At 40.0% G+C, this 25,562-nt stretch overlaps 1 protein-coding gene across 1 annotated transcript; it reads right to left on the bottom strand.

Annotated features, from left to right (window-relative positions):
* Positions 1 to 2,827: 2,827 nt before the first annotated feature.
* FAM20B (family with sequence similarity 20, member B) lies at positions 2,828 to 25,562 on the bottom strand. Its single transcript, XM_004688517.2, has 7 exons — positions 25,057 to 25,562; positions 20,533 to 20,619; positions 16,642 to 16,751; positions 11,639 to 11,810; positions 11,228 to 11,419; positions 9,104 to 9,163; positions 2,828 to 6,729 (listed from the first exon to the last, which is right to left on the bottom strand). Exons 1-7 carry the CDS (start codon positions 25,431 to 25,433, stop codon positions 6,498 to 6,500), a joined length of 1,230 nt encoding a protein of 409 aa, XP_004688574.1. The 5' UTR covers positions 25,434 to 25,562; the 3' UTR covers positions 2,828 to 6,497.

Genomic DNA, 25,562 nt, shown 5'->3' with positions numbered 1-25,562 from the left:
GGAGATGAATGCTGGTGTCATATCTTACAGACATCACAGGTAAGTTGCTTCTTACATTCATCTTAGTCTCTCAACTCACAGATTCCGATAGGTCTGCTCCTTGCTTCACTGTTCACCAGATCTGCTCCCGCCTTTCATCCAGATAGCCACAGGTCAGATAAATACCAACTAATGGTAACTTGAGAATTAAATTGAGAAGGATGTTAGGTATATATGTGTCTGAACCCCTATGTTGTTAAAACTGAACCCAAACCTTCCATGGAGCAATGATTAGTAACATTGCACAGCATTATATATTGTAAATGCAATCAAGCTCATGAAACCCTTCAGAAGACAGTTAACAAGGGACAACATTGTGCTTATTTGGAAATTGAAGACATCAGCTCTTCCAGACGTGTGTGAGCAAGAATGGTAGTCTAATATAGAACTTTAGGGATGGCCTATGCTAGTTTTCCTTTCCCTACCAGTTTCTATGTGTGACCCGTAAGTGCTATTTAGCTGTCTGTGGTAATATCCTTACCCATACAATGGGCACCTGAGAAGGATTACTATGAAGCTGAAGAGCTAATTGTTACACATTAATTTTTGTTACTGTATATGCCCTGCCCTGGAGACAGCTCTAGATGGTATCCAGGAGGCGTGAATGACTTTATTTATACTTGTGAGATTTATAGGTAAATTTGTGATAAAAATCTTTTTTTTTTTAATATTTATTTGTACATACAGAACTGGGGTACAGTCCAGAGACTCAGGGGTGGCAAGAGGCTTCACCAGAGACAGAGTGGGGAACGAACAGGCAGATCTATGAAGTACACTGCTGAGGGGAGCAGCTGGCGGGTCAGGAGAGGTCTGCCACACCATGTGGTCACCTCCGGGGCAGGCAGGAATCGAACTCATGCGGAAGTGGCTTTAGCTTCTCAGTGCAGTGCTTTAACCCGCTGCACTACCAGGGAGGGTCCTGTGATAAAAATCTTTTTAAAATCCCAGTTTTAAGAATGTAGAAATAATTCTCTACTTATAACCTCCATGTAGGGCTAACTGCTAATTCCTGAAATGCCTTTTTTGTGGGTTTAGCATATCATGGTAAGTAAAATAGGCAGTTCTTAGACAAATAACTTGATTTTGAGAAAGTATTTCTTCTCCTAAAAAGGGAGGTAAACACCAGTCAGTTCCACAGAAACAATGAATCTGCATATCAGTTTTAGAACAAACCTCTGTATTAACTATTGAGATGTCTCAGGCCTGAAGGCTGCTGGCTACAACTTCTAGGAGTTGCATGGATGATGGGGACATCTAGGGGCTGTTGTGAAAACTGCAGGCAGCGAATTCCTCAGCCAGCAAAGCCTTCAGTGCTGCTACTTGTGTTGTTTAAGGACCAGTGGCACTGGCGTCATCCAGGAGTTTTTTAGAAATGTAGACTCTCATGCCCCAAACTTAACCAATGTCTTCAAGATCTTTGTAAGAGAAAAACGGGCCACAACACCTTTACTGAGGTATTCTGAATGGGATCTAGTTTTGCAATAGCATCTCCTGACCCTGCTGAAGGTAGTCAGAACATCATCTGCTTTCAACAGTCTTTGGGTAAAAAATCAAGTCTTTATCTCCATATTGTAATATACCTGGCAAGTAAAAAACAAATTCTGAAAACATACAATGAATCTGTTATAGTTCATTTATATGCCTGTGGCTCCTTTGACATCCACACCACAGAACAACTGAGTCATCACGGACTAACACTGTTGTCTCAAGACGAAACCACACTGGATGAAAACCACGGGAAACACTGGAAGTGATTACTCCTGTTGACATATGCATAGACGCAAGCACGGGGGTCAATCTCACCCTCTTTAATATAGGCCCTGCCTACCATTCACTCTTTCAATCCTCCACAGTTCTGTCCAGCTCCTTAGTGCTTAGGCATTTAGTGCTTCAAAAACAGTTCTCTCTGCTAGGATAGGCTCTTTAAGGAAAAGGACAGTCACTATTACTTGGTGCACCCACAGCTCCCAGCACAATGCCCAATGTCTGCTTAGCCAGCTTTACAACCTATAACTGAATACAGTCCTAAGAGGCCCACCCATGTCGATCCAATAAGCATGACTATCTTTTTACAAAAGGATGGCTGCTAAAAAATGCACTTCTTATAGGCAAATACACTGAATAATAAATTCATGCATGAGAGAACCATGCCCTCCCTGCTCACAGCTAGGTCCTCAACCTTTCATTTCAGTCTCTGACATGGCTGAGAAGTGAAGAAAGACAGAAATCTCACCTGCAAAATGATCAAATGTGTGTAGTGAGTCACTGAGGAGCATATACGAGGTCCAGTCTCCCAGCAGTCAGGTATGAATGACAAAAACCAGCACAAACAAAATGATACAAATCAAGTAAAAAATCTGAAGAACACTGCCCAGTTGAGGTTTATAGTGCTGAATTTCCATTTCAAATGGTAAACATCTAGATGTTCTAAGAATTACATTGGAAGCAACTGGTCTTCTCTTGTATGACTATAGATGCTATACAGAAAAGTTCTTTGGGATTCTTAACTTTGAAAGAAGCTGCAAGTGTGGAGTTAACTACTGAATATATACTAAAGAATTATTCTGTGGAAATGTTGATATAGATAGAATCTGGTATGAGCCTTTTGAAGCTGAGTGACAATCACTTAGCTATCATATAGATACTATGAAACAATGTGTGTGCAAGTGGGTAGAGATAATGTAGTTTGTCTTCTGTCCCCTAATAAAACACATAGAAAACTGGAACAGACAATAACGGAAATATCCTGCAAGGAGGGGGGGAAACAGAATAAGAGGAAAAGATGACATTGATACTTATTAAAATCTTTATTTTCTTCCCCCCCGCAAGAGTCGAAACTCCATAGAACACATTAGAAATTTAGGCGCGCATCTGTTTTGTCTGGTATCTTACCAAGTACAACCTCTACTTTGTGCAACAGCTCTAAGAGGACATCCTTGGTAGATTCAAACAGAGGGCACTCGTTCCTAAACTTCCCCATAAGCAAATAAATTAACTTCCCAGTAAGTTATTCCCTACCCACCCATCCCCAACATTTTGTGTTTGTAACACCTTAGTTCTTTGTAAACCCAGGCAGTGCAATGCCAAGGTCCCACCTTTTCAACATAGACTCAAGGACTCCAAAGGAGAAAAACCGGCCCTCTCCTGTAAGACAAGTCCCTTAAAGTCAGGTCTACCTGGTGCACTCACGGGTCCAGCTGGGTTGCTCAGTAGGTGTCTGCTGAATGAATGGTCTTTATGTCACTTAGGGTCCACTTTAAGGGACTGATGAGAGAACATTTTACTAGCTTCAAGTTTTTTATCAACATAAGTTTTTTATCAACATAAGTCAGTGCTTCCCTGTGTCAAAATAAATACATTTTTCCTTGCTAGAATACATATATGACTATGTACATACATATACCTTTACTTCTGTTTCCTGAAGCTCAAGCTCACAGGATGACTCCTACGAGACACTCACTGACAGATGCTGTGTCACCATCACCGAGGTGTGTTCATTCACTGGTCAAACAAAGCATACAGGGACCACCAAAAAGAGAGGCTGAAGGTAGTCGGTGGATGGACAGGGAAGGCCAAAAGCCTATTTCTTTTAAGAAAAGATGACTATCTCTGAAAGAACATGTTGCCTTCAGGTGACACTGAAAAGCTGCCATGTATAGGGTCATCTTATATGCAATGAACATACCTGAATTCTTCCACTTCCTCCTTAAATTTCATTTGGCATATTAATCCTGAGTTCAAACAGGGAAAAATGCCTTATTAATAATATATTATTGAACAATACTCTTGAGCAAATTAGATCCTATTATTTTTTCCTTTACACTCAAACTCATAGTCTCATATTAAAGAACAATTTTAGAATGAAACTTCTATACTCCTATTTCCCCACTCAGACTTTGGAATGAACATATTTAATATGTGGGAGGGCAGTCAGTTCTGATTTTCCTAATTTTATGATACTTCTTAATTATAATATCTGATTTTATGATAAAATGTGTCCATATCTACCTTTAGCTATCAGCCAAACACACCCAACTTAGGCATGGCCAAAAGCCCTTCCAAACACTTGTTTAATTATAATAGTGCCAGATTCTATCAATAATAAACCAGAAAGAGCACAAAGTGAAAAAACTTTTTTAAAAAGTATCTACCTCTTTTTTTCAAACACAATTGTGTTTGTAAATTTTAGGGCTGCAGGCTTAGAGCTGATTTTCTCCAAGATATTCCTAAATACAAATTTCTAGCTTAATCCAATCCTGACTGAGGACATCAATTTATACTCTTAGTGTCAGGTCACACCACTCTATAGCCTGAGTCTAACTTTAACTACCTTTTAAGACTTTGAACTTAAAATAGTAGGGAAAGGGAATGAATATTTTCTTTAATGTTTTGAGAAAAACATTGAGACATTTTTCAAAGCAGCTTTTCCTCTCTTGTTTTTCTTTAGCAGAATCTTCTGCCCTCAACAATAAGAGTGAAGGCCCCAGTCTGAGAACATTTCTTAGCTGTTTTACTGTGGTACACTAAAGGGATGATGTTTTTGAAAGAATACTAATCGATAATTTAGTTCAACTAACATTTACTGGAAAGCAGTGCTGACAGGAGCCCCCCCCCCCTTCCCTCCTGCTGGCTCCCAGTGAGCAGCAGCACTGCTGTTCTCAAGCCCAACTGTGGGTCTCCCTTGATACAAACAATAGACAGTCTAAAAATTGGACCCATGCCTCCTTTTGTTAACACTATTTCCATGTTTTGTGCTAATAACGTTTTTAAATTCAATCCCTTCTTTAAATAACTCAGCCCATTTTTGTGTACATCTCAATGAAAAGAAAGTTCAAGAAAGTACAAAAGTATCCTAATTTCATCGTATTTTAAAATAGTTAAAGATTACTCAGTTATTTCTCAAAGTAAGACAATTGGGGCATATATTCAAACTGTTTTTGAAAAGGTGGTTGCCTAAAACTAGCCTCCAATGACTGGCATTAAATGTGTTCAGCCACACTGATTAAACATTAGTCTCTGCTGAACCAAAGGACACTAAGACAAGACGCAGGGGAGAAGCACCCAGCTGAGTCCACTGTGTGGGCACATGCCTGTCCTCTGCTGACCAGTGTTAGACTCAGCTGCTTACATGTCAGGACTACATTGCCAGAACACAGAACAAAGCCTGTGTTTTAACACCTTGAAATGTGTGAATGCTAAAAGGAGACAAGAGCGACACTAAGTATAGGTTTAGAACATCAAACAAAATTAAATGAGGGAATTAAGGTTTGACATAAAAATCTTAAGGCTCTTCCTGGTAACCTCCTTAATTTTAAGGCTCAGAAGGCTTAAAATCTTTGTTTCTAGTCTTCCACAGGGCCCAAATCCCAAGTAAGTCCAGTCACCAGCAAGATGTGCACGATCATCTGTCAGAGAGAGCTGGCTTTCTCACAAGAAAGGCACACAGAACTGCCATCTCTTGGGAATAGCAGCTTCAATGATCAAATGCCTTAAAGGCAGAGGTGAAAATTCATTTCAGAAAAGAAATGAAGATGGCAAAGATCATAGGCAAGCTAACTCCTATTCAAGGTGTTGTTGAAGTTTGCTTGGTTAATCTGAAAAGGATTTACCTGCTTTGGGCAAAAGGGGGAAAAAATATCTCCATAAGAGACTTATGCTTGGATTGTAACAGGATGCTCTCTAGAAACAATTTTTTGGTTAAGTTGAACACAACTGTGAGAAAGTAGAGTTTACTTAGGTACAAATCATGTTTGCTTTTACACATCATAAGAACTTAAATACAGGGGAACCTTTTTCTCTCATATTGAATCATCTCCTGGATTCTGGTTCTACCAAATGGGTCTCTCTCCTTCCCTTCTCTAAAAAGTTTCAAAAGCACTACTACCTAAAAGCTTAAAAGCCCAAATACCTTTCCTGCTTTAGTCTTTCTTCCAATTCTATCTTAAAAACATACCCCTCTTAGAGGTTGCTGTTTTAGCTCAACAGAATGCCAAGTTTTACATGCCGCCACTCCTGAGGAGACAACTAGCCCCAGCTGACTAATCTTGGTAAAAAAGGATTCAAGAGGCTGCAAAATAGCTTCAGAAAATCCACAGGTGTGGAGAATGGACATAAGATTGAATTCAAAACACACACTCCAGAACCAATACCAGCGTTAACCTATACAAATGTCAAACGCTTCTTTGTCCTTTGGCCTAAGACTGAGTGACTCTGATGCCCACTGCTAGAACAGACGAATGCCCAGGAATTCAAAAGGTGGTTCAGCAGGAACATTTCCATTGTCTGAAACTTACACTCTTTGCTTTCGCTTCCAGCACACAAAACACCAAAGAAATCCAAGATACCCTGCCCCCGATCACCAGAACTTGGTCATTCCAATCCATCTCCTACCATTTGGAATTGATTGTGCTGTTTCTCTATCTTTGTAAAAAGAAGTTTCACTTATTTTGTGTTGCAAGTTACAAGTGGGAGAGCGGCATCCTGTCTTCCACCAGTACAGTGTCCATCCCAAACTGGTCAGTGCACTGCTTCACGGTGGCCAGGACACTCAGGAGCCGCTGGTCTACAGCGTCCAGATGAGGGTCAGAGAGCACTGGAGCAATGGGGTCATGGACCATGGCAGATTTTAAGGCAGACTTCAGCACACCATTCTTTAGGTAGTTCAGTCTGTTCCAGGTAGAAACCCGAATGCTGGAAGAAAAAGATTTAGGACAGGTTACAAAACATCTATCACATGGGGCTTAAAGCAGACAAAAGTAAAGAAATAATCATAAATAATCATATAAAATGATTAAATAAATTGAGTAAGTCACCTTACATTTTATATGTTATATGAGTAAGTAACTGCAATATTTTTTCTGGGTTATTAATAGACATATGTACAAAGACCTAACTACTTACGTTCATTGCAGTCTCTAACAGGAAAAATATGGGATAACCTGAGTGCCCAATAGTTAAGGAATTAAACTATGGCTCAACAATGTAAAGGATTACCACGTAGTCATGAAAAGTTTTGAAATGCAGTGGCAGGGAAAATGCCCGTGACATAATACTGGGTGGTAGAAAAAGTTGGAGGGGGAGAAAACTGTTTTACTCCAAATGTGTAGGGAAAGAAAAGTGTACACACACCCAAACATAAACACAGTACAAAGTACAATGTTCCTAAGAGTCATCCTTAGATGTTTACAGGTAATTTTAACTTCCTACTTTTTGTCTCTGAATTTAAAATATTTCTACCATTTCATCAACAAAACAGGATCTTTCGTTTATCTCAATACATAACATACCTCCCTGTGGGTAATGTGGAAATTATCAAGAAAAGATTGACTCTGTAGGAGACAGCCTGCTGTGCCACCTTTTCTAAGAGTTAAGGAAAACCTTAACTGTTAAACACCTTAACTTTATCCATCATGGTGGAGAAAGCATGGACAGAATGGATAAGCAAAGAGGTATCTACTCTCCTTTCTCAGTAGAGGATGCTTGTCAATCATAGGGTCTCCTGGATGCTAACAGAAGACAGGTGATGTGGGGAAGTACATCCAACAGAGTGCAGGGTATACTATATCAGCCCTGGCCATGATACCAGGACTGTGAGGCTCTTGGTGACTCAGGAGGAACCAAGGTTATCTTGACACAGAGGACCAGAGCCCAGAGGCCGCCAGCAGACCCACAGACACTCTTCTGCTGAGCTGTCCCCGTCTGTGTGCCAGGCGACTGCTGCTGACGGCCTGTCTCCACGTGCGCTGTTTGCCCAACAGAGCTGCTTCCTGTTGGCTCGCGTCTGCACACAGTGACCTCTTCCTCCAGGGGCCTGAACTACACCTTCCCCACCCAGGTCCAAATCCCAGCCTTTGAGGGGGTTCCCTTCCATGTGTGCCCTTCTTTAGGCCTCTAATACAAACTGGTATCAGAGTTTGAGGTTTTTCCATTAAACTTTCCTGTTTAACTTTTTTTTTTTCTATCTTCTGATTGAACCAGACTGTTAATACTGATATTAAATAAAAACATCTCTTCAAAGATATGTTTTTTTGGATGAATCACTGCTTTCAAATATTAATGTAGATATAATTAAGCACTGCTTGAGGAAACTATTACTTCCTGCAAGTGGGAGGGAGGGAAGGGAGAAGGAAGGGAAGGAGGGAGGGAGGGAGGGAGGGAGGAAGGAAGGAAGACAGGCCAGTTGCCAGGAGGGACAGTGTCTCTGGAGGCAGAGCCTTGGGCCATGGTGCTTCCAGATTTGTACCTCTGTACAGTCAGGCAAAGAGGCCCCATAGAGCCTAGTCTGTATTTTATTTTCTTGATTTACTTTTTAATTTCTTCGTTCCCTAAAACAGACTTTAAAAATCCATTACTGGCCCTCCCTGGTAGTGCAGCGGGTTAAAGCACAGCACTAAGCTAAAGCCACTTCAGCATGAGTTCAGTCCCCACCCTGAAGGTGATCCACATGGCGCTGGCGCGGCAGACCTCTCCTGACCCGCCTGCTGCTCCCCTCTGCAGTGTACTTCGTCAATTGGCTTGTTCTGCTCCCCACTCTGTCTCTGGTGAATCCTCTCACCGCCCCTGCACCTTTGGCCTGCACCTCAGTTCTGTATGCATAAATAAATATTTTTTTAAAAAATCATTACTAACTACCTATGGGAAAAGTTTACATAATTTCACATTGAGATATGTAAACCTACCTAAAGAGGCCTGTTCTAATAGGACTTGAAACCACCAGATAAATAGACCATAGCATTCAGGGACACAAACTATACTAGATTTGGGGGGAGATTAGAGGGGTCGGGTGGAGGAAGACTATATTTCGATATAAAAGCAGATATGGATATTGAACAGATTGCAATTTTCTATTCATACATAGCTTGAAATGAATCTCACCTTTGGATTACCTACCTTTACCTTTCCCTGACCTCCCAGCCTTAATATCTCCAGGGGTTTTGAGTTAGAAAAACATGAAAGTCATTGCTCATGTATTAGGAAGTTTAAAGGTCAAGAAAATGGATGTGATGTTACCTAAGCCTGGAAAGGCAGACAGCACAGACACATGTCTTTGATGTGTCTAACTTACATGCAACACTGATAGAGAGGGGCAAGGATGCTTCTCTCATCCAGCGAGGGGTTCCCAAAGCTGAAAATTAAATGAAAATTTAGTGAATTAGGTGGAAGTGTCAGCTCCCTTCTTAGCATTAAAACAGAAACAAATTCTGTAAGAAGCCCACATGTGATCCCGGATAATTTCATGATCCTGTAGCCCAAATCACTTAATTAAGAATTTAATACAGTACACACACATGGTTTTTAATGATACGCATCTGAAACATAATTTCAAAATGCAATGTTACTTCAATAAAAAGCAGACAAATAGGGCATTACCAATTAGACACAGGATTCCTAAGAGCCTATACTGCAATATTAAACAACAAATATACTAATTTACAAGGATTCTTCCTTCTGCTAAGAGGTTGCAAGGAGCTAAAACATAACCATGGCGACACAGCATGTAGCCCACCAACCAATGGGAGAAACTGAAGATCTCAAGCCCGGAAAGGTTTTAAGGGTGAGCAGGGAAATACAGGCTATTCACATGAAGTGCCCCCAAACAAGCAGATGGACTACCAATCAGAAAAGATTTGGATTATACTATTCCCACACTTATATGGACCCAATCAAACTGGAAAAAACTGCTCAGAAAGGCTAAGATAACAGTGATTCAAAGCAGATGTCACACTAATCTTATCAGTCATTCAGTTAGTAGAGGAGAACTGATTCTGAAAAATCTGTAATTCTTCCATTGTTTTCCTGGTGGATCAACTTTCCAGCCTGGGAGTCCTTAGGGCTGTGCAGGCCCTCGATAACAAATGGCAAAAGCTACTCTTTCCATGTGCATTTCCACAGTACACATGATCTTAAAATAATACAGATTTAATGGGTAAGGATGAAGTTTTCAGGAATGTCCAGAGTGCTGGTTACTGCTCTGCTTTTAGGTCAGAGGCAGTGTTTGCTGGCCTCTTTTGCTTATTGTACTGTCTCCATCTTCACAGGGCTCATCAGCTCTTCATTGGTGTAAGGTGACACCACCAGCAAATAGAGCCCAAGCACTGCCTAGCTGAGGACCCGCATCTCAGTTTATTCCTAGTAACCAACACTGACAGTAGTGTCTGGACAATTCTGGGCTCCTAGGAAGTATTCTATTCAGCAAAACTTCAATGTCAGTTAAAGTGTGGTATCGAACTTGGCACCGTGGAGAATGCAGAATACAAACTGGAAATAAAATGATCTCAAGTAGTCAGACCTAAAAATATAAGGACAGTCTATTTATTAAAAGTTAATAAGCATGTCTAAATAAGCCAGAAAGTAAAAGAAAAATACTAGATGGTTTTACTCATAGCAGGGGCATAAAGAACCCGGGGTGGGGGTAGCGGATAATAATAATAATGAGCAACTATATACTAGAGACATTTTATAGGGTTGGAGTGGGGAGTGGGGTCAAATATGGGGGGTGGGCAGAAGTGCACTGGACTATGGTGATGGCACACAGGTGATTTGGTGATGGGAAGCCCACAGGGATTACAAGTGAGATGGAAAAAGGTACAAAATGATATAAAAATAAACTATTATAATAGTAAAAAATATATATTTCAATGATAGGAAAGGTATGTCTGAGCAATTAAAAAAAGTTAATAAGCATGTCTTATTTGGATAAAAATCACTATCATTAAATATAAAACTGCAACTGCTTTTCTTCCTATGGTAGTAGAGTCAAGGCCTAGATTGCTATGAAATCGCAGAAGATCCCATCAAATTAGCTGATCCTTTTAAACACCATGAAACTTTGGCTAAGGTAAATGATAAATAGCAAGTTCTATTAATATGTTTCTCAAAAAACTGAACACCAGTCAAGAAAGTGGGATACAAGAGGACTGATAATCAAAGACCTTGGAGTGTGAGGAGGATGAAAGTGCTTGATTCCTTGGAATAAACTACTTTCCATTTTGAAAGTCCTCCCAACCCTTAAGCTGGAGGGAGTACAAACTCTGGAGATGTGAAGATGGGTGCCACCAGCAAACACCACAAGCTGCTGCAGGGAGGATGCCTCCCAACAACTGTTCTGAATGTTTTCTAGGATACCCTAGACAATGTCCTTGTGTACACAGACACCCCTTTCTGACATGGAGAATCCTGCTGGGCCTACCTTTTGGCATTATCGAGCAGGATGAGCATACTTGCACCTTCATCGTCTTGAAAACTCTCGTAGTGATGGCGGTCGGCATTGCCAATCAGGTAGTCGAAGACAGCGGTGTCAATGATGTCCAGAAGGCGTGGGCCGGAATCATATGGGGATGTTTTCTTCACAGCATCACAGTAGCTCTCATCATACTCCCACCTGGAGGCGAGCAGCACCCCAGGGTGTTTATGGAGTGCCAACACAGGCCTGGCAGTGCTTAAATCACAGAGCACAGAGTCCCTGCCTTGTGGGTTTGCCCCTACTCCCACAGTCCTTTCCAGTCTTGGACAGAACCCTTGCTCCTACACAGGAATGGCACCTGTGCCTGGGACCTGCCAGGCACAGGACAGAAAAGCAGTGGCTCATGGGGGCATTTACCTGGCCAATTTGCCCTCTCGGTAAGTCCTGCCCCACGGGTGTCGGTGTTTCTGCAGAGGCCACACATCTGGAAGCCAAAGTGTGACAGATCCCTCCATAGTGTCTCCATCAGCACACGCTGGCTCTGTTTCTCGGCAGTAATAACACTTTCCATAGAAACAAGTGTTATTTCCTAAAGGGAGAAGGAGCCAAATATACTTAAAAAGGTGGACGCTAAATTATCCCCCAACAATGTAGAAGAGAGCAACCAAGTATACTCCCCCAACTTACTTACTGTATTTAAGACACTCACTTGTTTTCCATACACTAAGAATATTATACTAAGTTCTTGCTTTCACTCTATGTTCAGTATCTTTCCCAGGACTCAACTAGTGTCACAAGCTTCTTTCTGAACTCACTTTAATAAAAGGAAAGCAATATCCTCTTCTCTATCTAGAGGCTGAGAGTCTGGCTGGAGTGCTTAGGGGAAGGAGAATGGGCCAGGAGTTGGTTACATTATTTATGGGAGTGGGGGTGAGGTATTGAGCAAAAAAGTAAATAGACTGAGGAAATGGCAACCAGGTTTCTCATAGACAGAGAGAATTTAATATACAGAAAAAGAGGCCAGAGTAAATCACTTCATATTAAATTAGAAATGGAGTAAATGGTTTGATTTGATGATTCAAGATATAGAAAAAGATACAATATGTGTGCTTATGTATGGACATACACATTTATGAATAGACATAGAGAGTTCAGAAACTGAAGCACAAACAAATGAAAATTTACTATAGGAGGAAAATGACACTCTTTAATAAGTGCTAGATGGAAAAGTGATACCTATCTGGAAAATAAGCCTAGTTGGAGTAATACCCCATTATATATACCAAGAAAAGCTCCAGTTAACATTAAAAACTTAAAATGTGGGGCCTCCCTGGTGTTAAGTGTAAGCATTATGAAGCTCTCAGCAGCCACTGCAGCATGAGTTCAATCCCTGACCAAGGAGCTGACCCACATGGCACAGTAGACCTCTCCTGTCTCACCCAGCGCTCCACTCAGCAGTGTATTTTAGTCATTCTGCCCATTCTGCTCCCCACTCTGTCTCTGGTGAATATATTCAAACCCCTCCCACCTCTGGCCTACATCCCACCTCTTGCATTCATAAATAAATATTAAAAAAAAAAAACTTTAAATGTGAAAAGTAAAACAAACTGGAGAAAAAAGGCAGAATTCTTCTATTATCTTTGAGAGAGCAAGGCTAATGAGTAAAAATCAGAAAATCTATCAGAAAAGATGGATGAATTACATGAAAAACAAAAATTTCTGTAAGGCAAAAGTTAACATAAGCAGAACCAAAAATTAAAGAACTGGGAAAACTTATTTATATATCCTCCCTACTTGTAAGCACCTATAAGTTGATAAAACCAACTTATAAGTCTTCCTTAGCTGAAAACAAGGACACACAAAAACAGACAAAAGAAAATACAAAAAAAACTCTTACTAAAACAAAAGATGCTACAGGTGAAATAGACAAAAAAAATAAAAATTTGCTCACACACTGTTGATGCATCTTGGGGAAAGTGGCATGCACACAGCTAGTAGCTGTGAGAGAGAGATGTGCCTTTGACTTTAGCTTCTGATCTATTCGATCATGTGTACATGATCACCGTGAGCAATACCAATTATAAAAACAGCATGTTAGAACATATATATCTAATAATGCCCTCGTTAAAGGAGTTGTGGTAGATCCAGACAATAGAACACTGGTAAAATAACAAAAAAACCTAAAAGTACTTTATATGTGATAATGGCAAGATTTCCAAGATATATTAAATGAAAAGAGTAAGCTGCAAAAGTATGTTTGGTGCAACATACTATATAATATGGTAATTAATATTTAAAAAATACATATTAATATAAAAAGGGCACTAATAAACTACTAATAGAGATTACCATTGGGAGGAAGGAAAAGGAATAGATAAAAGGAAAATTTTTCATTGCAGTTCTCTTAATACTTTCTCTAAAAGTTAAAATTGTGTGACTACAGACCTCTCCTAACCGCCTGCTGCTCCCCTCAGCAGTGTACTCAGTCAGCCAGCCTGCTCTGCTCCCCACTCCATCCCTGGTGAATCCTCTCATCACCCCCACATCTCTGGTCTATACCCCAGTTAAAAAAAAAAATTGTGTGACTGTATTACAGATTCAAAAATTAAATTAAACATTGCCTGGTATAGAGAACCTGTTGCCTACAAGACAAAATCCAAATTCCTGAGTTTCGTAAATAAGATACTTCATAACTGAATGGTGTATGTTATATTGGTTAAGAGTTTGGGATCTGAGTCAGGTTTCTGGAGTTAAAATATACACTGTGATAGTTATAAGACTGGAGACTGGAGAGCTCTGGGCACATCATTTTGCCTCTCTAGGCACCTTTTGTGAGATGGACCTAAAAATTCCCCCACCGATGGGTTGTGAAGATTCACTGGTATGGTCACCGGTAATGCTCAACACAGGGCGTACATGTTGTCAGAGCAGTCAATGTCAGCAATTATTTATTAATAATGTTTCTGATCTACCTTCCCAGACTTCAATATTCCTTTTTACTGCAAGAACTTGATGTCCTGAACCTTCTACTATTTCCTGGATATGCCAAACTTGTAAAACTGGTTCTGATCACCATGCTCTCCTTGGTGACTACCTTCAGCCACACACTCTCTCCAAAGCTTAAGACTTTAGTTCCTAAATGACCAGTCAACATTTACTCCTGGATGTTCCTGTTAAGATTCTGCACTCGGCCCTCCCTTGTGGCGTAGTAGGTTAAAGCACAGCAATGAGAAGCTAAAGCCATTTCTGCATGAGTTTGATTCCCGCCTGCCACGGAGGTGACCACAATGCGTGGCAGACCTCTCCTGTCTCTCCCACATCTCCCCTCAGCAATATATTTCTGTGGATCTGCCTGTTCTGCTCCCCACTCTGTCTCTGGTGAAGCCTCTCGCCACCCTTGAGCCTCTGGCCTGTACCCCAGTTCTGTATGTACAAATAAATAAATCTTTAAAAAAAAAAAAGATTCTGCACTCATCTCCACTGTGTGAGTTCCCCCACCCCAACATCACCAAGCAATTCTCAGACATTATGTGGGTGTCTCCTGGGAGGCAGCATCAGATCCACAGCTTGAGGACACAGTCCAAAAGGACATTCCCCATTTCAGATACCAATTCCAAGTCCAGACTGCTATCTGTGCTCATCATCAACTGGCTATAAATCAAAAGTTTTTACAAGCCTCTCCTTGGGTCCACTAACCTGCTAAATACTTCGTAGGACTCAGGAAACCAGCTTATTCACTAGATTATTGGTTTATTATAGCAAAGCATACAATAAACAGCCAGATTAAAAAAAAAAAAATACATAGAGTGAGCTCTCAAAGCTTTCTGTCTTCGTGGAGTTTGGGTCCTGGGATGTTGGTACAGAGGAATGCTTAAGTTCACCACCTAGAAGCTCGCTAACCCTCACACTATTAGTTGTTTTTTTTTTTTTTAAGATTTATTTATGCATACAGAACTGGGGTACAGGCCAGAGGTGCAGGAGCAAAGGATTCACCAGAGAGAGCAGGAAGCAGAACAGGCAGACTGACGAAGTAGTACACTGTTGAGAGGAGCAGTGGGCAAGACAGGAGAGGTCTGCTGCACCATGTGGGTCAACTCCCTGGCCGAGGATCGAACTTGTGCTGAAGCGGCTGCAGCTAGCTTCACAGTGCTGCGCTTTAACCTGTTGCGGCCCCAGGGAGGGCCACACACTATCAGGTTTTTAGCAGAGCCTTCTTTATGCTGGGATGATCAGTTCTCTATCTCCCAACCCCCCATCATATCTCTCTAAAGAAGGGGTTGTCCATATTTTTATTATTTCCTACTATTTTGCCCAATACCTTTCTTCTTTGCTGCTTGGGTTGGTCCTCAGTAGCCAATCTCAGTGTGAATCACCTCCTCCACAAACCTGTCTGACTTCTCCCTTCCCCACCCTTGCACAGTGTATGACTTTCTGTGGGTCTCTGGAGAGCAAGGACTCAGTCCTACTCTTCTCGACCTCCTCTCATCCATCAGGAATTCATGTTTGCCTGAGCCCAAAATTGGACAACCAAAGCCATTAGAAAATATATGAAACAAATCAGTGATACTGTATGCTTCTAGTCATTTGTAAGGACAGCATGGTCCTAGCTGTATAAGTTTAAATTCTGAATGATGAACCTGTCACAAGTCCTTTAAATATTTATTTTACCTCATTTTAATTGTAAATTCATTCCATGGAGCAAAGCAAGGTGAAGTTCATCTTGCAATGTCTGTTTCAAGTCATATCACAATGTAGAGCACTGTCACGGAAAATGTCACTATGAAGAGACAAGTGACCACAACACCTTTTAATCCTCTTAATTCTTCCCATCCTCACTATGCCCATAAAGAAAACAGCAGCAAGAATCTCAGCTCAGATCCCTCACCAGAGAATGAGATGAGGGAGAACAGGGACCAGTAGTTCTATGCACAATTAGTCTGGGCTAACCCTTGCAGAGCAGCAGAAAACAATGGTGACCTTCAAGGCCCAAAGCAAGCCTACATGGGAATTTCTGACCCTCTTACAAAGTCACTTAAGATTTCCTCAGGTCAAAGGAGACAGGTCCCAAGAAAGTACATGTGTAAGAAAAAACTTCCAAGATAATGATATACAGACAATGAAAGATTCAGGTCAAAACCTAATTTAAAATTTAGTTCAAGGTCAAGCAGTTACCACTTATTTACATTAAGTAAATGATGTCATTTCACACACAACAAAGCACATTTGGGAAAACGTCCAATTTCTTGACATCTACCTATAGGTCCATTTTCTCCAATAATCTGAGAACAAGTTGGTTGATTTGTTTGTCTATTTTTGAATTCTTCAGTACCCAACAGTCACCAGCTTGTTCCACGATGCCCCATTCAGCTTGCTAACCATGCTCTTATTTAATGTCTAAATATCCTCTGTACTCTCCTTACCTACAGTCAGGAAGGTACTCAGGAGCTGCTCCGTGGCAACAGGCTTGATCTCTGTGCGCAGATTCACAAATCTGCCAACCACCAAGGGGGCTCTGCGGAAACCTAGAATCCTTGTTTGAAAAGTTGTAGAACAGAAGAGAAAAATCTTTAGGGATGTATTTTATTAACCTTGGAAATTATGACAAATCAACTTTGATATGTAAAGATCCTGTTGCTAGATATTTTTAAATACTGTTAAATATTTTTAGAGGTACCTATATTTATGAGTTTAATATCAGAATGTGTATAATTTGTTTTAATATATAATTCAGCAAAAAAGATAAGGCAAATCTGGTAAAATGTAGATAATTGCTAAATCTAGGGAGTGAACATATGGGTTTATTATACTATTCTCTCTGCTTCTCAAATTTTTCCATAATAAATTTTAAATAAATGTTAACAAAGCATTTGAGAAAAACTAGGCCTAACCCCATATATGGGTTCAAAGCTTTGAATAAAACAGCACACTGGTGGCGCAGCGAGTTAAAGCACAGCACTAGAAACTAAAGCCACTTCCACATGAGTTCGATCCCCGCCTGCCCCAGAGGTAACCACATGGCATGGCAGACTTCTCCTGACCCGCCTGCTGCTCCCCTCAGCAGTGTACTTCATCGATCTGCCTGCTCCCCACTCTGTGTGTGGTAAATCCTCTCACCCTCCACATCTCTTGCCTGTACCCCAGTTCTGTATGAATAAATAAATCTTTAAAAAAACAGCATACTGACAGAAAATGATACAGATTAAGCAAAAGGATAGAACCACAGACAATTTAAATACTTATGTATGAAGATACTTCTCCTTAATGGTCTCAAAGTACAACCTTATGTCAGAGGTCAATTATTTTTTAACACATGGAATTTCCTAGCTAAAAAAATACACACCCACTTAAAAAAATGTGTGTGACAGGATTTGAAACACAGAGAACATTTATAATGAAGGATATAAAGGTTGTCATAATTTTACAACCCCAAAATCACATTTTGACACAAGACTGTTTTCTTTACAAGTACATTAATGCCCACTCACTCAGGTATATATACACAACTGGGGTTATATTATATGCACCTGTTTGTGTACCTTGCTTTTCACACATCATTAAATGGTGACACTTTTCCCATGTCATTCGAAAGTCCTTAAAAACAGCTGTGTAATAAACAATCCATTCATTGTTCAGGATTATGGATGATTCTGTTCTAAACTTAATGTTAGTAAAGTCACAAAGCAATGGGATCAAACAGAGCATAACATAAAAACTGAGAGCATCCTGAGACTAGGGAAGGTGGTTAAATCCTAATGTAATTAAGTTACAGCAACCAGTAGCATCAGGAGCCAGGTTGGGAAAGTAAGGGAGTATTTTTTTTTTCCTACTGACCACTGCCAGACCAAAGAACAGCAGCCAGTTTAATACTTAAGCACTTGAGCTTGGCTGGGTGGCAATTAACACAAGCACAAGAACACTGGCCAGGGATTATCTTTCAGACTTTGAGGTAAAGAAGAACTTGTAAATACAAGCCCCATGAAACACAACCATAAATTGAAGACTACTGCATTTCTCTACTATCAAAAATAACCATTTCTGTACCAAGCTTACTCTACTCTGATGGAGATTACAAATTTTGCCAATAATAGCAGAAAAACAAAATAGCAATGATATACTGTTAGGGGTAAAGGATGTCCTGAACAAACTTTACAGATACAGGTTTTGTGGACTCTGCCCCTCACCCCAGACTCTAGAGCTACAAATCCCAGCATCACCAAAGGGAAGTGTGCTGGGACCTGAGGGTGGTGTTAAGCAGTGATGTTTGGATCTGTGGGCTTTGGCCTCTCTTGGCCTCATGGCTTGCCGCTTATGCGCTACTAGGGTTCCAGGTAAGTGGAACTGCTAGGATGCATTAAACAATTTATCTCTTTCTCTTTCCTTGAATTATTCATTTCCCTCTCTCTTGCAAATAAACCCATTATTCACCTTTTTGTGTTTGCAGTTGAATCTTATAAGTCCCTTTAATCACAGGGGTGAGGACCCCCCAGTCAGGCACCCCAATGTGAATTGGCCACAAGGCCAAGAGAGACCCCAAAGCCCACATTTCCAGTTTTATATCCAAACATCACTGCTTAACACCACCCTCAGGTCCCAGCACACTTCTCTTTGGTGATGCTGGGATTTGTAGTTCTGGTATCTGGGGTGAAGGGTGGAGTTCACAAAACCTGTATCTGTAATAATACCACTTTATATTAAATCAGCAAAAATTAGTATATTGAAATATTGATGAATATTGGGGAAATGACCTTCATGCACTGCTGGTGTCCATCAGTAAAGTCACAGGAAGAGTTTGGGATGAAGAAAATAGGGAAACAAATGAGCTCGTGGAAAACCTGATTCTACTGTGCCTTTAAGTGAAGGGTAGGATCTATCTCTCTTCAACTAGGTCATAAAAGAGGCAGTGAAAATTTTATGGTGTTGTGAACAAACATTTATTTAATCTTTTCCATATCATTAGATATTTAGATTGCTACTCATTTTTTACTACTGAAAAAATGCTACAGCTGAGATGGTTGTATAAGCATCTGAATTTCTGATTATTTCTCTATACTTCCTACAAATATCATATATCTACATAAAAAGATAGTTACTTGTTCAGAGGACAAGAACATTAAGATTTCTGATCTATAATGCCAGTCTTCCTAAAAGAAACACTGAGCCTATGAGCAACATGTGAATCATAATATATTCCTGCCTAGAAAGTACACAAGTATACTTTAAAAAAATAAAAAACAATGCCATTTTCAGCAAGTCCAAGTAGTATTCCATTGTTTCAAGTGGATTTTTCTTTTTTAATTACTAGTATGGATGAAAGCCCCCACCAAGTTTAGTAGCAATCAGGCATTGGTACTCAGTCAATTGAGTCCTCAGACGATATTCTACCAAGAATTTCAGTGTAATAATACAGATTTGTATATACACTAATATATGAAGACTGGTAGTATTTAGATTAACACTAGAGTTGACAATTTTCTCCTAGTTTGCCTGCCTTTAAGTTGTTTGATGTTTCTTGACAAATGAGTTCATTTCTTTTCTATTGAGGTAGCACAGGTCTTTTTTCAGTCAAATCTATTGAGTTTTTTTGGGTAATTTTTATATTATTGTTTACTGCTTAGAAAATCCTTCCTGACTGACAAAAAAGACAAAAATCCACCTTTATTTTTTTCTGGATTTCTTAGAGTGGTTTTTAAAAATATTGTGAGTAATGTCCCTTAAAGTTTGTCACTGTGCCCTGATAAATGAGCTGATCATAGAGCATCTGGAATATGAGACACTTTCACTGTCTCCTAAAGAGCAACCTGTTGAAAAATAATTTTCCTAGACAATGTAAACATTTAGAATGTCTACTTTTCTCTTGCAATTATTCTAGTTAATGAAGCTGTGCATATTTTATAAATAAAATAAAATTTACTACATATGTCATGCTATGGTTCTAGCATATGTGATAAACAAACAAACAAAAACAGGACTGCTAGGCCCAATTCATGGCAATTTCATTTTGGTATTTGTGTTAAAACTTTGGTTTTCATCCTGTTACTTTATTTACCAAGAACATCTTCACTCATGACCATGGTCATGATGGGGCATACCACAATGAAGTGATCTAAAAAAGCTTGCAGTTTTACTTTGGCATCCTGGTGATAGCCACATTAACAGAGACTCATGCAACCTGAATGGCCTTAATCAACTACCTAAAGTAAAGTAACAAGTCAGTTATTAGCATTGCACTCTTTCAAAGATATCCACAAGTACTCTCCAAGCTTTTCTTAAAAGAAAGCAAAACAAGCATAAGCTACTGTATCCACACATACCTGTCCAAATGAAAGGCTGCTACTTCTGCATTGTGTCTATCATAACCAGCATATGGCTCCCCTTCTACCACATAGTCTCGGTTATACCTGCAGAGTGAAGAAAAGCACAGATGTAGACGTGAATTACATCAGTATCAGTATCAGACATCACAAGAGTCTGTCAAGAGACTCAGCAAGTCTGAGTCTGCTTCACAGACATTTCTGTCAACCCTGAGAACGAGCAGTTGATTAGCACTGGTAGATGGGGTCAAGATGAAGTGGAGAAATAAACTAGAACTCTATCACAAACAGTCTATGAATAAAAAAAGATGTTATTTTTACCCCTCTAAAAGACTTTCAGTGTAGCTTAAGTAAAACTATAAGGTAATTTTCTGGAAAGCAAGGACCATCCTTTTATCTCCAACACAGTGGTTAAGCCTAGAATTGGTGCTTAATACATTTTACTAAATGCCTATTAACTTGAAGAAAAGAGAAATATATAATTAAAGTGTTTGCTTACCAGAATGGCTATGTTAAGGCTTAAAAGCTTAAATTTCTTGAGCAAAAACCTCAGTTTTTGTTAATGAGTACACAATGAAGCACTTGAAGTTGTTGTTTGAATAACCATTCTCATATTCTCCTTTTGAATTTATGGTGTGTCAGTGGGAGAAATACTAGATTGGGACTGAGAGCTACATAGAGCCTTGTCATTATCTGCCTGAGAAAACCTAAGCAAATTCCTTCTCTTCTCTAGGTCTTAGATTCCTTACTTACCTTATCAAGGGTCTGTATTAGGAGGAAATTTTTTTTTTTTTAGATTTATTTATACATACAGAGCTGGGGTACAGGCCAGACATGTGAAGGGTGGGGTATGTGTGTGTGAGAGGATTCACTAGACAGAATGGGGAGCAGAACAGGTAGATCAACTGAAGTACACTGCAGAAGGGAGCAGGGGCAAGACAGGAGAGGTCTGTTGCACCATGTGGGCACCTCCCTGGCTGGGGATTGAACTTGGGGATCCAGCTGCAGTTGCTGCAATAGCTTCATAGTGTTGCGCTTTAATCCGCTGTACCACCAGGGAGGGCCCAGAAGGCAATTTCTAAGGTCTCTTTCATCTCCACTTTCATTTCAATGATTTTATTTTACATTATGTGCAAGACATTAACAAAAGATAATTAAAATTGGAATATTTATTTCACTAGTCACTTAAAAAGATATGATCTAAACCTACTAATTGGGAAGAAAAATCATACTTAATTCACCTATGACCTCAACTGCTCACCAGCATTTCCTAAATCAAAAGGAGGTCTATTAGGCTCCACAAGGGAATTGTGAATTAGAAATAGAGACTGAAGTGAAGAGAGGATGCTTAGATCTATGCTGAAAAAGCCATGGGAAGTAGCAAATGATACTGTAAAAGGCAGTGACCTTCAACACGAATGACCTGGGAATGTAAAATGAATCATGTTCCTATAACACAATTTTAGGCATTAGGTTAGAAGACAGTTGTGTACCACCACCTGGTTGGATACCAGCTTCCTTTTAGCATGGTCAAATTACTCAAATGTAATTTTTTGCTTTTACTGTCAAAGCATTCTATAGGGTACCTGGGGCTACAGTGGCTATCTCCAAATGAAAGCCTGAGTTTTTCAACAGGATTGCAGCAAAAGCTGACATTATTTAAGCATTTCTCTCTGTACCACAATGTAGGCTGTCCATAATGCTGGGAGACAATCCTGAGTACTTTATCATGACTCAGAGGGCCACAGGAAGATATGTAGTGATGTACAGTACATTCCTGTCAGTGAAACAGCAGAGAGCTTTCCAATTTGTATAGTGAAAGGCTTCTTGCAATGAAATCTAAAACCCTAGTAGAATCCAGGGACTTTGGCAGGAAGGCAGGAAAAGGGAAAAGAACAAGAATCAAAGGGAAAGAGCTGCACTGGAGTTAGAAGTCCTGAATCCTTAGTTCATATTTTGCTATATAAAATATGGAAAGTCAGAACTGACTTTCTCATTTCCTTACCATAAAAATGAGTAGTTGAACTAGTTCATCTCCAAGATCATTTATTCACTTCTACCCACACTTGGTCTTTCCATTTGGTTCATTTCCCACCATAATTGCAGTTTTTGCCTGTGAAAATCAATTGACTTCCAGAATGGATACAGCTACTTTGAAAAAAATTACTTTCATAATTTAAGGCAAATGTGCAAAAATAAGTATCATTGTATTCTATGTATTTCATCTACTATACATAGTTTCTATTTATGAAAATAGGAGTTGGACAACTAAGCTCCCGAAACGCTAAAACCACAAATGGCTGTTAAAGGTACATGTCTCCACTTAGCCAGAAGGACTAAGATCCAATTCTTAGAGTGATCCATCTTAAGTCACTGACAGAGCAGTAAATTCATACACTAAATGCCAATAAATCACTCCCATCCTCTGGTGAAGGACATCAGAGTCTAACCAAGGACATTAATTTGTACTTACAGTAAGACTAAATAGTATCTGAGGTCCCTAGGGCTGAATAGAATAGAAATTTGCTGGCTGTTTTGGGACTGGAGTCAATTTCTACAAGCCTTAAACTTACACCTACCTTTCCAGTGGGCACCAGTGTCAGGGGGAGTCAGCACACTCAGAGTGTGCAGTGAGAGAGTGCTAGCCACAATCTTCAGGGTAGTGGAGAAGAGTAACCTGGAGCAAGGGTGGCCATGGCTGTTCAGGAGGGGGCGGTTATTAGGGGCCAGTGTGACAGGAATAAAGAACCAGGTGTTCAGAAAGGGACTAGCTGCATCTAATGCATAAGCATAAGATTTAGTTGTGGAGGCTGTTTTGTCTGGTGAGCAACTGGAAATCTTTAGAATTGTTTAACACTGGTTGGGGATGGGTTGGGAGAGAGAAGGGGAGAAGGAAAGTGGTTTTCAGGCTATCTGGAAAAGGGAGGAAATGGGACAGCTGCGGTGGTAGTAAGTGATAAGAGAAGCAACTGTAACTGAGGTGAATCTATGCATTTACCTGCTGTCACCTCCCCCAGTTGTCTCTCCTCCCTCCACTTACATCTTATCTGCACAACCCCCCCCCCCCCAGATCAATCTGATCTAATACCAATACTGCACTCTCTCAGGAATAGCTGCTTCTTAACAATGCCTGCTATCCCAGGCATTAAGCCTCAAGTGTTCAGCGAGCATGGAGAAAATGCCCTCCCAGTTAAATCAAAATGCCCACAACTCATCTCTTTTACACAAATTTTTGCTTTTAGCTTGCCTTCTTCCCATCATTCTGCTTATGCTACTGACTGGTCCCACTACAAATAAAGAGTTCAAGGACCACATTTCAAAACTAAACTAGTAGTTTTTGATAATGGGTGCTGCATGTCATCACTTACAGATAGGCAAACAAAGAGAATCACACATGTGTGGCAGCTGCTCACCTTGGCTGATCCAAATACCAGTCCATTGGTTATTAAGTTAAACCTGTCAGCTTTATTACTCTCAACAGACCTCAGTTTCTTATAATGGAATTATGAAATGTAACTGCCCACAGTTGTGCTACAGGTTAAAACAGTTAACAGACACAGAAGTACTAGTGTAAAGCCTGGCAAATAAGGTACATTCAATAGACATTAGTCCAAGACTCACATAACCATAACTTTCCACATTATCTGCCAATCAAACTCTTCCATTCACCAGAGTCTATTGCATTTTTAAACTTTCTTAATTTTGACATTTTCAATACATCACCTTCCCAGTTTCAGACAAACACAGGTCCCTTTCTTTTCTGGGATCACAATTTGTTAGTTCTCTAACTGCTTTTTATCTACCAATAGTTGAGGAATGAAGGGAGCTTGTCCTGTGTGTCCTATTCTGGTGACAAGTGAATTTTGTACATCTTTACTCCATACTTCTCCCACTGTAGCAAGAGACCAAAAGGACTGTGTTGTATGTCTTCTTTCAAAAGCTCCACTGAGGAATGATAAAATTGTTTAATACAATGAAAATTTTAGATATACAAAGTTTGAAAATTCACTGGTAACTAATTCCTGGCAAAGAATGTGAACCACCATGTAACCTCTCAAAATCATACAGTCACAGAAAACTTTTTAAATAAAAAAAATTAAATTCTATACTATAGAACTACCACTCAACTTATCTCTGTAGGTCCTTAGAAAAATACAAAACCCACTCCAACCCTGGGTAATCCCCTTCTATAGCATCTTTAACAGCATACTTTTGGTGACAAGTTGTGTATTTCTTAACCAATTCATTTTGCAGCTCTAACATCTGGCACATAATAGGTATTTTATAAATAAGAAATCAAGAATAGTCCAACCGTATAAAATTTTGTCTTCTATGGAACTAAAACATTCAATATAAATTTCTCCTACTCAAAGAATAACAGACCATTAAGAGTTAGAAAAGACTTCTGTGATCTTTTAACATACCCTTATTTTACTGGTGAGAAGAGCAAGAAAAGATGAATACTTTTACATAAATTCCAAGTTACATGAATCAGCAAATATAACTTCTCAGATGAGGACTTACCGTTTGGGTTTGAAGACCACTTTCTGTCCTCCTTCAAGTATCAGTAAGGCTTTCAGTTGTGTCCCTTTATAGCCCACATCAGCTTTAATGATTTTTTTGGTGGCCATGGCATGCATGATGGCCCCCAGCTCTGGTGTCTCTTCAGGGTACACTTCCCGGGGGACTACCCACTGGGCGGCAATCTCCCAGGGAGACTGCAAAGTGTGGTCCAGCTTGGGCACCAGTTCCACCCGCAAGCCACCCATCATTCGGTGAAAAGCCCTCTGGTCCTCCCGGTTGGCAGCTGATGTATCTAAGTTGTCAATCAAAAAAACTTTGGTGAAGATAAAGATGACAAGGAGAATTGCTAACAGCACAACTCGCTGCTTTAGCTTCATGTTGACCTCTTTTCTCTCTCTCCCTACCCACTCTCTCGTTTATCAAGGAGAGCAGGTGGTGATGGTTATCGAGGCAATTCCATGATTATACACACTGGCCCATTTCTTCACTGAAGTGTGTCCTACAAT

Source organism: Condylura cristata, unplaced genomic scaffold (genome assembly GCF_000260355.1).
Source record: "Condylura cristata isolate star-nosed mole 26May11 unplaced genomic scaffold, ConCri1.0 scaffold00024, whole genome shotgun sequence".
Taxonomy (NCBI): domain Eukaryota; kingdom Metazoa; phylum Chordata; class Mammalia; order Eulipotyphla; family Talpidae; genus Condylura; species Condylura cristata.
This window is presented reverse-complemented; position numbering and strand designations above follow the sequence as displayed.

Bases quoted from the DNA above. Each gene is read 5' to 3' on its own strand.
- FAM20B (XM_004688517.2), bottom strand. From the start codon at position 25,433: ATGAAGCTAAAGCAGCGAGTTGTGCTGTTAGCAATTCTCCTTGTCATC. The intron at 16,752-20,532 runs GTATGTGTGGAT...TTTTCAAACAAG, and splicing joins GCAGCCTTTCATTTGGACAG to GATTCTAGGTTTCCGCAGAG. The intron at 11,811-16,641 runs GTAAGGAGAGTA...TTCTCCCTTTAG, and splicing joins GAGTACCTTCCTGACTGTAG to GAAATAACACTTGTTTCTAT.